The following is a 13,532-nucleotide window of genomic DNA, read 5'->3' as shown; positions in this document are numbered from 1 at the left end:
TTATGCACTTACAAAAAGCCCTCCTTTTTGCGCGTAGTCTTGTCATTTCGCTGTAAAGGCAACAGTTGCAGAGACAAAGACTGCTTTGCAAGCCTTTAGCTGTGATTATAGACGAACAATTGCTTCAAACTTGTCAAGAATTCCTGCTCAACAGCACATGAAACTTTAATTATGTTTAATGGCAAGTGAACTCAACCAATCAGCGAGCGTGTCTCAACTCCTCCAAACACTCCGCACTTACAGTGCGTTAGACACTACTAGTATACCCTGTACTGAGTGTACACATATATACCTATACTCGCTCGCTCGCCACCATCATAAACACCATCTCTATGCTTCTCACACCCGATGATTTGGCAGTAGCATTCAAATCAAATCGCATGGTACTTTAATGTAATGTGTTCTCCAACACAGCTATATATATATTTACAGAGGTTTGACGGGAGTTTTTAACTAACTGAGAAATATCTTGGACTTGGAAGAAAACTGTATATGCTGCTTTGTGGAATTGGAATTGGAATCGGAGTCAGAGGTGAAGAGCATGGCTAGGCATGTAGTAATTATACTTGTTATTCTAACAACGTTACAACGTATCAGTGACGGACAAACCTGGTGGTAAGTCGAAACGTGTTTAAATATAATATAGCACCGCATTGTTTTATCCGTATTTCCCTGATCAACAGCGTACTACATTTACTGGTATTGTTCCCGACCTATTCTCTATTCAAGTGTCTTAGACATATCGTTTTAATAAGCTCACACCGTGTCTATTCTTTTGGCACTGCAGGCAGCTGGGGCTACAACCTCAGCTCTTTGAGTCGTGGAGTAAAATCGGCATAATTAGCTCCTCGATACACTCCCAATGTAATGAATTGACTGGGCTTTCGGAAGGACAAGTAAAACTGTGCCAATTGTATCAGGACCATATGAAGTCTATAAGTAACGGAGCTAAAACAGGTATTGATGAATGCCAAAACCAATTCAGTAAACGTAGGTGGAATTGCAGTACGGTTGATGACCAAACCGTGTTTGGACGCGTCATGTCAATCGGTGAGTACTTCAGTTTGACCATATTTACTTATTGACACTGTGATTATTCATCTAGAAACAAATTGTTAAGTACTTCACAAATTGCTACTACCTCGGTTCTGATATCATTACTAATTGTTTGACGAGTTTACTGCTGTGAGATAGATATAGCCATTCCCTGGTTTTACCAACACCATATAAATATATATTATATTAGCACGCACTCAAGTTGATGGACACTGTCACTGACCTATCAGTAACTAGAAACAAAATAAGTCTGTGAGTCAACAAAGGAAAATATTTGAATGGTATGATAAAATGGAGATTTAGATTTAGATCTCCTGGTAGTGATATTTGATTAACAAGTAGTATAGACAAAGGATATAGGAGGTGTGAGACCTGGTTTACCAATACCATATAAATATACATTATATTATATTACATTCAATATTACAAACTGCAGTTTAGTTGTGAACGGGAAACTATGCATACGATTGAACTCATGACTATGATGCAATTGTCAACATAGGCTTTTCATTTGTTAGTCCGGACAAACTCTACCATTTACTCAAGTACTTGTATCTTTTCTTCCACCATGTTTGCGTGCATTTATGAATGGAACAAAGCAATAGAGGTAGGACTGGTAGATACATGATTTTGTTGCTTGCATAGTCCAACTGACACAATCACACATTCAGCGTGGATCGCCTACTATACAGTGTTACATTAGGAAACACACACATTTTAAGAGCAACAACAAGTGATCGGCATGATCGAAGTGGCCGGCATGACAAGTTCTCTAGGGCAAACACACACACGTTCACGATATATTGGTCCGCGGATGATTTGTAGGGCAACATTTCACGGATAGTAGTAGTAAATCAAACAGGGTCGCGTTATATTGCAATCACAAGTAAAAGCCATTGAAGGTTCACCCGACCACTTTGCCTTCCTCTGGGTGCTTTCAACAACGGACCCAGTCTTCCAATTTCATTTTAGACGCGTTTCTTTGAAATGTTAAAAATATGTGTCTATTATATTAAATGTCGTCTTTGTACATGCCAGTGTAGTATATAGTAGTTGTGAACAATGGAGACATAATGTTAATTCTTTCAGACTCACTATCGTTGATACCAATACTTAAGAAACTCCCGTTGGGACATCTCTTAGGACAAATAGATAAGTAGCCTTGAAAGACGTCTCACATCAAGGCATCCAGTGTACACTGTTTCCAAAATATTTCATTGAAACTCACATGAAACCACAGATTGTCTGTTTTCATTAATACAAAATACACTTACTTTGGGTTATTGTAATTTTATTATTAAGTGACGCCAGTTACTTTGGAAAGAAAAGAATAACTTTCGCCTGCTAGAAGATCGCTATTGTGAAAAGATCAGTGGCGTGCAGCCAAACCATTACATGTATTTTTGAAAGTTATATGATGACACACATTGCGTGTACTAGTAATCAATATATTTACCTGCTCTTCTTTCTCAGCAAGTCGAGAGGCGGCATTTTTCTATGCGATATCATCGGCTGGAGTTGTGCACTCCATCAGTCGATCCTGTCGGGAAGGAGAACTCGCTAACTGTGGTTGTAGTCGAGCAGACAGACCCGCTGATCTTCATCAGGAATGGGTTTGGGGTGGATGCGGGGATAACTTGGATTATGGATATAGATTTGCCAGGGAATTCGTAGATATTAGGGAAAAGGAAAAGAATCCACCTAGAGGATCAGACGCACAAGGAAAGATGTATATGAATCTCCATAATAACCAAGCAGGACGAATGGTAAGAACTTTCTCTTCAAATATTTAGAATAGCCCCGAGCGGATAACATGTCACCATCGAATACCTCGGTCAAGGGTTTCTTCCCACTATCTTAATTGCTCAGTTTATTTGTTTATTTATTCTACTACCATGAAATTTATGTTGAGGTTGACAATAAACTCACATGTAAAATTTAGAGACACCGGATTATCAAATACGTTATTGCAGTTGTATCATATACAAGGGGGACGTGGTATTCACTAGAACTGGTTTGTAATGGTGCAATATGAATGAAGTGATGAAAGCTGGGACGTTGGTATCTGGTCAGTCTGCTATGGCAGTCTACGAGGGTGGCACGTTTTCTGTTTATTTCATCCAAGTCAATAGACCATCAATCTCCAACACTAATAACTGTACGGCTTGTACGTCAGCTAGGAGGTGACCTTTCCTCACTCACATGAAATATGTTCATCATCAATTTTACAGCGAATGACAAGTCTGCTATGAGGTTCTAGGGACCGGGAAAGTATCCATTGTAAACAAGCACGTCATATTACGATTACGTTACATTTGTAGATACATGCGAAAATACAAATGCCACAAAACATAAAGGTAAGCGTCGCAGTTGCCGCTGTCATTGTCCGTGAGGTTATTGGTTGATATTTGACGGAATTAACACAGAAGGATAGTTTGTCTTATTGTGCTTTATAAGTAAGTTGTGATTTCATACGCCATAATCATGACGCAATGGGAAAACTGATACACATATCGCGGTCGTCCACGTTGGGAACTGTGAGTTTACTTTGTAACAGAGAAAATGGACTTTCCTTGTTGCTCAATAACTAAAAGATCATTAATAACCACAAAACGTGACATGTCTAAAGCATCCCAGTCAAATAAACAAACGTCGGCGATGTTGTAAGAAGTTGTGAAAGTAACCAACGAAGAATGATGGCCACTAAAGCAGAATTTCACACTGCCCCAGGAAAAATACTAGAGTGGTTGCTAGGTAACGGGACTGTCGGATGACAAGATGGCGTGTCACATAAGGTCACCATCTGGTTCACGCGAAGCGTTAGACATGTGACAAATTAAATACTCAAGCAATCGTTATGATGTCTTCATCGGAATCTGTACGAAAGTTTTAATTCTACCTTCCAATTTCCAGTTTCTTTTGTTTCACTGTGCGTCAAATAACTGCGGATTATATGTCGTGTTCTGTTCACAACTGTTTACATTGAAATAGATTTTACTTTTTTAAAAACAAATTAGTGGCATATATTCTGATTTCAACGTGGACTTCTCTCGATGACAGTACCTTAACTACATGTAATATTTTCTTTACTTCAATCTTTTCAAACTAATATTAAATCACGAATAATACCTTTTGATAGTTGCATGGAGGTTACTCTCACTTAATTGACTGTTACTTTACGAACTGAAATTTGGCATTTATTCGCATTTGCTTGAATTTCCGTTTCATTCATTAATTCATCCACTCAGTGAAATCAAAAGCAGGCCATTAACTAACACCAGTGTGAAAATAACAATTGGAGTAGTTCCCCACCGTATTACTTCGGACACCGACAAAGGAAACTTGTTGCAACAACGAGAAAAGAACACTGTTTATTCGGCGCGCAATGGGAAAGGAAAAGAAATGTTATGATTGAAAGCTTAGATTGCAATTTACAAGGTGATTGCAAATAGTAAAATAGTGCGGTGAGCAAGTTTCTTTGTTAGAGGCATTCCATACTAACAGTTGTATTCTTGTTTGCCATGGCTGCGGAGAAGAACTAGCAGGCCAACAGTGTCAATTCACTTGTAAATGAAACCACTCGCTTTCTATGCCTTAATGCTGGCCACTATCTCAAAGATTTTCAATGTATAACAAGTAGTGGTAATTGCAGAGCAACTGTACACAACTAAACTTAACATAAACCCATCAATACTATTTGATGCCTTTTAAAGAACCGACCCGTACACTCAATTACTTCGTACACTCAACGCTTGTATTTCTCTCTTCGTGCTAGTTTGCGTTATGTACAAACCAACCACACAAGTTGTATAATGAACCTACCATCCTCTCCAATTGATGACGAATACTTTCGTCTTCATCAATATCCAAGGAGTTAACATTGTACAGACATGGTATCTCCTGAAATGTAAACAACCGTTACCAAGATTGAATTAATACAGTATAATAGTCAAATTATTGTGCTGTGCATATAATACCCTTATTTGGTAAAAATAGATTTTAAGATGTAACTTCTTAGTCAAGAAAATGACAACGAACTTTCCCCGTCTGATGGAATGGCTTTCTCGTGAGAAATTACCCCATGTTATGTTTCCGTCTTTCCGTCGTGTAAATTTCAATGCATACTTTGTACCGGTTCACCCCAAAGTAACAATGCCGTGTTTTATGTCCGATCTCCGTCGACATCACATCACCGAAGGAGAATTTGGAAAATTAGATGTTTTTAACACCGGCCTAAAAATACTTGGGATGCCTACCGTAACATTGTACTTTTACAAATAACAATGTAAACCTGAATGCGTAATACTAGTAGTTTTACCGTCCAGTTAGTCCCTATTTGTGATGAAATGTGCACTTTGATTGGTCACTGAGAACCTCTCGTTGCAAAACACAGGACGACAAATTCAGAGATAAGCGAAAAAAAAAATGAAATGAAGTGTCACTTTCAGGAGAGACTGTTTATGAAGGGAGGGCGTTTTTTAAAAGACGATCTAGTCAAGGACCTGTCCGTGTATGAACTCAAATAGACACGTTTAACAGAGTGATTTGTGAAATAGTGGTGTCATTACGAAACATGATATTTCAATTTTCCCAGGTTTGGCAAGAGACAGGAATTTCAAGTAATCCCTCAGTGTATTAGTGGACCAGGATTAGTGGTTACGCTGGCTTCTTAAAAAGCAATCACATCTCGTGGTAACTTACATAGTAGTGTATACAGTATTGCCATGTGCACCTTCGTGTTGCTGTCGTCAGCAGCACTTGAGTTGTGGTGTTTATCGGGTTTGATGTTTCCACTCAAGAAAGTCATAAAGGGGTACAGCTGTTCTCGCCATCTCCAATTCATCAGTCATAACTTCCAACCAGATTCTAATGTACTTGTAAAAGCGTGTGCCTCTGACCTGGGATCACGGGCTAGCGTCATGATTATTGGAGCTCTCTCAAACTCTGTTACATTACTTTGACAAGCGTGAATTGATACTGTTATAGCATTGAATCTTGTGTAGAAAATTGACAAGTAACGTTATTCCTGTGAGATGTCATAGCCATGCTGTATATCACTCAGTTCCACTTGATTCCAACAGCTTTCTTGTATGAATTAGTGGTACTGCACGTTTTCAACAACGTCAAGTTTAGGTTTGAAGACATTCGGATTTGATGAATATAGGCCCTATATGTATTTAGTATTTAATATAATGTGACAGAGAACCGTTTACTTTGGTACTACAACGTATTTAAAAACAGTTGAAATTTTAATATGTCAGCGTGTTACACTGTAATACTTCCACCCTGACCCGGTTCCCTTCTCCCTTATCTGTCGTATTGGTACACACACAAATCCACATTGTGTCTATGTATATGTATAAACACACATACATATATATCTACCTTTGAATACGCACACACACACACACACACACACACACACACACACACACATACATAAATACATACATACATACATGCATGCATGCATGCATGCATACATACATACATACATACATACATACATACATACATACATACATACATACATACATACATACATACATTATAATATGAGTTGACTCCATCCGTTTATTATTCCTCGACCCAAGTTCATTTGTTGTGACACAAACTTTAATAAACCGTCTTGGTTCTCACTCATCACCTGGCCATCGAAATTCCATGATAGTAAAGAATACGGCCCGATCGTGATGAATGAAAGCGGAAAAAAGGATGAACTGTGAAATGGAATTTGACAGTGCATATTTTCTACACGTAAATTACCATCATAAACTATATGAGGACGTTTTGTAACTTCCTGGCGTGTTAGTTTGTTTGTTATGTGCCCTGTTGACCATGGTGATGACCTTGGTTTACATCTATACGACAGGAACATTAACAAAAATAAGAAAAACAGAGGCAAACGATATTCAATTAATCACTCTAAGAAATTATTTACATGTATACTGTTTTATATTTTGATTGAAATTATTCATCCAATTAACAATTATTCTAGAGGTATACATTATAACACATGTTGAAAAGATAAATGGTTTAAATGTAGGAAGAATTTTTTTCCGGCCATCGCGTCCTTTCGATCACAGAAAACGAACACGTGTTTTAAACAACCAATTCTGCCAAGGGCAAATTTCCTGACTTCGGGTAAATACACTTAACTTTTATTTTGTTTGAGTCTGGTCATAGGGATTAACTCCATCGCTAAATTACCTCTATCTATTCGTGACCTCCCACTTTTTTAAAAACAACTAAAAAAAAAGTCGCGTATACGCCTCAGTTTGTCCGAACCGGAGTTGGAAGTTTTTTTTACCACAGAGAAAACGTCATCATCTTACACGCAACTTTAGACGAAAGAAAGCCACGAATCGTAGGCGTATGTGATCTAATTAGTGTAATGCTGGTTTCAGAAGTCAGGTCAAACATTATCACCAGCCACACACTATGAAATTCCATCACTCAATACATGGAATTCCGCCCTCTAGACATGGAAGGCCAGTAGTCACATTGACAAAAATTCACAGCTGTCTTAATCCTTGCATATTTTCCATGTGTCTCTTCTCCCCATTGAACCCACTTTTAGGTTTTATTGTATATCGTGAATATTTTCATGAAACCTCGAAACAATTCGGTAAAGGTTTCACATGCCATTTGACGTATACATCTCTCTCCTCATTCGTTGTGTCAAGACAAATTATTCAGACAGTTTTGAAACAGAATTGTCTGAAATATACAGTATACTACTAAAGTTTATTTGGGTGTATGTTTCACTACTACGAAAATTCACACCATTGGTCAACTAACCCTAGTAGGGAAAATTAAAATATGAGTATTACATGCTAATTAAAATTCTATCGTAATAAAAAATAAAGATTTTTCATATCGTGTATGGTTCAATATTGAAAGTACCGTCATCTAAAACTTACACATGCAAGTTTAACACAGAGATGTAATGAAGTTAAACTTAGCTCTGAAATTGTACATGGCAAGAAACCGACAAGTCAGATAATCATGATAATGACTCCAATGTATCACACGGTTGTTTGTTAGATGTTTAAATTTTAGTTGAGAAGCTTTATACAAGGACATTGGAATGAAAAATGGGTGTGAAGCAAGGGTATTAACCCTACATTACTTGAAGACGCAGTAAGATACTTTAATACGGCAACTGATAGCTTCATCTAAAGTGATTTGTAAGCTCTAGCGATATATTATAGAAAAGTGGTGTCATTTATTAGCAGTTCTTTGACATAAGACCCCCTTCAGTGTTATGTCAGACATTTTAGCGTAAAAGGCAGTCACAAATTCGAGTATTTCATAGTGACATACTCAGACTTGATTGTTGGGAACGAAAGTGACGAATTTGAAGGAAGTGAAATACATTCTTTGGGCAAATAAGTGTTTCTTTTTTGTAATCTCCTTCAGTTTACGGCCACACCCTGCGTTGTTGTCAACTGTGGATCATACGGCTACCTCTCTTTTCAAAACACTGCCTGTCAACATCATTGACAGAGGCCATATACTCCGACCCCTAAATTGATCAAAACATTATTTCCATTTTTGTGTAGGAGTTTATGCATTGATGGGTGTCAGAAAAGAGAGGAACCAAGACAGACAAAACGAGTTATCTTACAGACGATATATATAATGTACCATTTCACGTGACATGTACAAGTATGCAAAACACTGAGTTGTGTTGTCTTACGTCATCATAGCTCCATGATCAAATAGGCCAGTGGTTTTCCAAATAAGTTAGTTGTCGAATTTCCTTACAGTGTTGATGTAATACAAGTATATTCAGATAAAGATGGTTATGACAATGAAATCCTCACAAAACAGTCTACTTAGTTTCTCACCGTATTCATAGAATACATGTACCTGTGAAAAGGCGAAAAGATAAACCAAAGTAGCTCTAACTTTTAGCGCAGTTCTTGTCATTATTCCGTTGTTTTAAATTGTAACATAGCCTGTTTACATCACGATCTGTGTTTTATTTCGCTGTCTCTTTAACCGGTCAGTGTGAGACAGCAAAGAAAACTCAGGCTAATAGTACCTAAAATACATGTCATTAGGGAGGCTTCCGTAATTACAAGGGGAGGGCCGGGGGAAATCAAGCTCAGTCTCTTACAAAATATAACCCTCACCCTAGTCCGCTGTGCTAAAAAAGTGACGCTCCCTCGATTCCTTTCTCTAAAATATGACTCACCCCCCCCCGTTCAAATATTCAATGAAAAAACAGTTTTAACACCGCCTGTCTGTGGCGTAGATGCTAGAGTCTCAAGATTAGTAGTCAGGAGGTCCTGGGTTCGAATCCCACCAGCGACAGGGTATTTTTCTGTAGTTAATTCACTGTATTTGTTAATATGTTACTTTACAATGGTGACAGTTGTGGGATGGGGTAGCAGTAGGATTTGGAACTGGTGGCAGCGGTGGGATATGCCAAAATCACAAAATAGATTTAAAAAATGAGTCAAAGTAAAATGTGACCCACCCTAATTTCCATTTTCTAATTTCCATCTTCTTAAAAAATTGACCACCCCCAACGCAATTCCCCGGCCCTCCCCCCCTGTAATTACTGAAGGCTACATTACACTGAGCTCGAGCTGCTTGCACAAAACGGTTTCATCTTTTCCTTATCTGTGAAATCTAAATTGTAAACTATGGATATATACAACACTAGTGTTGGGTCATTTCTCGACATTTAAGTAAAAAAACGAGGATTTATTGACCAGTAAGACACTGATGCTGTAGTTTTAAACAGCAGAAGTTCGATTGTATTTTTACAGGTGGTATAAAAAAAGTGTACGGTTGACGACCACTGGAGCCAAAGGTTTGTGTATTTTGAAGATAACAAAGTTAAAGTACAGGGATCAGAGATACGTATGTGCACCGCATGCAGCAAGATGTTTACAAAATCTGATACTTTAAAAAAAAAACTAGAGCGTGCGCATTTACATGGAATGTTTTGTGAAATGTTGGCTGGAAAAAAAGCTTACAGCTGATTGAAATCAAACACTTAAATGTACTCGCTATAAGGAGAGTCGTTTGGGAGAAGTTAACGAAAGATATGACACGAGGGGGTGGCAGTATTAGTTACCATATGCAACGCATGGGGTTACCAAAAGTAACATCGAATCCATCACTGTCTAAAACGAATGGCTAACACTCCTCTCGACTACATAGAAATCATCACCTCAAATACCACCAGCTTAACCGAACAGTGTCTCCATTCTCAAATGTCAAATATATATATTACGTATTCTAAACATTTGTTTCCATTAGGTAAACGATCATGAAAGTTATACATCGTTTCGAAATTCAAAGGTTTTCATCAAGCGATTCAAGGTGTGACGTCACGTGTCATTGAGTTATGTGGATACTGAAAACATTTAAGAAAATATGAGAAGTTTGCAAATGGCGGTGTGATGTCAATCTTCATTGAATGGTCTATAGATTTCAAAAATGTAGATTTCATTTAATTGCCGTGGTCGTCATGCATGACTATTAAATAATTAATTATCGTTTGTTCTTTTCAGGGTATACCCCCCTACTCACATATGTATTTCAGATTTCAGTACACTCCAAACCGGAGACATCTGCTATCCTTAAACGATTGTTTATAAGGAGGTACGAATTGTAGATATTTGCAGGACCCACGGCAGTTTGTCCCTGTGTTTATACAGTCAACTGACATGTTTTCAAGCCACTGAGCAAAATTCATTTAGTCTAATCCTTTTTGTCCCCTACAAATGAGCTGGGCTGAGAGACGAGGGAGAAAATTGGATAGATTAATGTTCTTTTGAGAGACTTTGAAATCGGAGATGTTTCATTGTTCAATTATGTCCGGACTATCAATGCCAATCCAAGTTACCTTACAAAACTTCGCTTTGCGTTTGTAATGGCGCGACAATTTTGTTGCCGACATTCAGCTTAAAATTCAAACGAAGGCTGCAAACAATATGAATTTCTCTCCTTTAGGAAAAAAATGGACCAGTGCCGCATCGCTTTTGGAGGAAATCTTATTGGAATGTTATCTTGTTTCCATGGTTATGAACTCAGAAGCACTTATCGTACATTTCCACATCACATCCTTTTATAGCAACCAAGTTAATAACAATACATTAAGAAGGAACATCCCGGGGCAATGGCGTCAGAAGTCCCTTAAAAAACGTTGTTAGCTGAAATCTACGACATCAACAGCTATAAGGGTTAAATTAAGTGGCACTCAAGTAGGTTGGAAAGTTCTAGCAAAAGTGCGGCTACTAGGTTAGTATAGTTATCCCCTGCCTGCCTCACCTTGGTGACCAGATATTGAACTAGTTTGGCGACAACTTTCATCCCAAAATTGTGAAGTAGTATGTCAACATAATAAATCACGTAAAACATCCAACTGTTTGTTTAGATGATCAATTGTTTATTTCTTGTTACCATCCTTTTTTTTCAGATTGTGCGACATTTAGCCGGAGTACTATGCAAATGTCACGGTGTTTCGGGTTCTTGTAGTATGAAAACGTGCTGGGTGGAATTAGCTGATTTCCAAGATGTCGGTACACGTCTTAAAGAGAAATACGACGGTGCTGCCGAGGTGAAGCTTACGAGAAAGGGTAAATTAGAATTATTGGATAAAAGATTCAATGACCCATCGGCAACGGATCTTCTTTATTTGCAAAATTCACCCGATTATTGCATTCGTAATCTTCGTACAGGATCACTTGGAACACAGGGGCGGTTTTGTAACAAGACTTCTATGGGAATGGATGGATGCAATTTAATGTGCTGCGGACGAGGTTATAACACGTATCAAAAAGAAGTGATTGAAAGATGCCATTGTAAATTCCATTGGTGTTGTTTCGTGAAATGTAAGAAATGTCGAAAAATTGTCGATATTAATGTGTGTAAATGATTGTGAGCCCACGGTGAAAGGCACGTACATGCTGTAATGATATGCTGGAAACATTGTTACCAGGTCGACGGTCAAATCAAGAATTTCCTATAATATAATTGACTGAGTGGACGAAAAACACAAATTTAAACTTGGTGAATATGTATGTAACAAGACGAAGTTGGCTCCAGCAAGGGCAGATAGTCCCACGGACTGCCCTCATGCGGCCATGTGCCATAGAGCTGTAGTCTCCAATTTTTTTCAGCCAGTTGCCGCAAACCAAAACTATGTACGGTAGCAGATACATGAACATTAACAGTTTGAACAACATACCGGGATTATAAAAGACTTTGGGTGAAACTCCCTCCAATTTCCATTCCACGGTCCAAGCTCCAACTCAAGTGTGCACACTATATTGTAAACATTTCTAATACTCTATTTAAGACTCATTTTGCCCCCGAACTCTATCAAAGTTACCCAGTTTCGATGGTTTACTTTTGGTGAATAATCACTTAAATCCCTGACACGGACAGAAAGATAAATACTCTATGTAATCAACCTTATGTTTCAGATAATCACTGGCTTTTTTCAAAAAAGGGAAAACATTTTATTATTTAAGAGTGACTAGAAACTCGACGACTGGTTACAACGTGACGTTAAAACAGAGGGATGGGTCACGTGTGTGATGTCACTGCACGTGATATGCGTCTCTGTTCATTTAAAGGGTTGTAATATATTGTGACGTTATTTTTGAGATTCTTTTATATATTTTTAATGTTTCATTCAAACAGTTTAATAGTGTTGTTTACTTCAATCATAGAAAGTGCTTTACTGCTGATTTCTGGAAGGAATAGATTCTGTTTTTAGTTTACAGGAAGCATCCACAGTCGACAAAATTCGCAAAACAGTGGATTGGTTTTTCTGCCAATGGTATCATTTGAAAAATAATACAAACTACACGTTTTGATTTACGGATATATATTCATCACCATGGCTGATAGCATTTTTGCTTTCACTTTAGCAGATCTATGGGGAACCAAACCTGAATTTCGTTACTTTTTTTCTAAATTGCTATAAAAGATACGAACTACACATATATAGGTTATTATTAGATGCCCCTTTTACGACTGTAGATAGTGTACATAAATGGCATACTATGTGCTTCTGACTGGCGACAAAGAGGAGAAAGGAAATCCAACAGCAGCGTACGGCGTGACTACTATGTGTTATATACATACATTCAGATACGATGACTGTTACTATGGTGATCTGTTTCTGGTTAATCCTGCTTATTAGTGTAGTACTGCGTGTGCCTCCAAATCAAATCAATAAACGTATTCAACAAATAAAGATTCGATAGATGTTTATAACAACTGACACAGTATTCCATACGTGTAATTTGGTGTAAGGCGACAAAGCTAAAGAGACGCTAAGGAAGTAATAATGATTTGATGTTGATGATGATTATCTGGTGATCGAACACATTTCACTAACACCTTCCCTACGTTATGAATGTACTTTCAGACGAATAGAGCCTGTACATAATTGAGCGAAATTTTAATGTATTAGTAAAAGTGTATCAACAAACTTGAATCAG

The 13,532-nt window shown here is 37.8% G+C and overlaps 1 protein-coding gene across 1 annotated transcript; it reads left to right on the top strand.

Annotated features, from left to right (window-relative positions):
• Positions 1 to 318: 318 nt before the first annotated feature.
• Positions 319 to 13,205, top strand: LOC144438655 (protein Wnt-5b-like). The gene is made up of 4 exons (XM_078127803.1): positions 319 to 615; positions 788 to 1,050; positions 2,530 to 2,822; positions 11,498 to 13,205. Exons 1-4 carry the CDS (start codon positions 542 to 544, stop codon positions 11,954 to 11,956), a joined length of 1,089 nt encoding a protein of 362 aa, XP_077983929.1. The 5' UTR covers positions 319 to 541; the 3' UTR covers positions 11,957 to 13,205.
• Positions 13,206 to 13,532: the final 327 nt, after the last annotated feature.

The sequence above is a fragment of the Glandiceps talaboti genome, chromosome 1 (assembly GCF_964340395.1).
Source record: "Glandiceps talaboti chromosome 1, keGlaTala1.1, whole genome shotgun sequence".
In the NCBI taxonomy this organism is placed as follows: Eukaryota; Metazoa; Hemichordata; class Enteropneusta; family Spengelidae; genus Glandiceps; species Glandiceps talaboti.
Note: the sequence above shows the minus strand (reverse complement) of the source record. Positions and strands in the feature narration are given on the sequence as shown.

What these genes read in the sequence shown, in the direction of transcription:
- LOC144438655 (XM_078127803.1), top strand. Translation starts at nt 542, where the DNA reads ATGGCTAGGCATGTAGTAATTATACTTGTTATTCTAACAACGTTACAA. An exon ending in TGGACGCGTCATGTCAATCG is followed by an intron (nt 1,051 to 2,529) that starts GTGAGTACTTCA and finishes CTTCTTTCTCAG; the next exon opens with CAAGTCGAGAGGCGGCATTT. An exon ending in ATAACCAAGCAGGACGAATG is followed by an intron (nt 2,823 to 11,497) that starts GTAAGAACTTTC and finishes CTTTTTTTTCAG; the next exon opens with ATTGTGCGACATTTAGCCGG.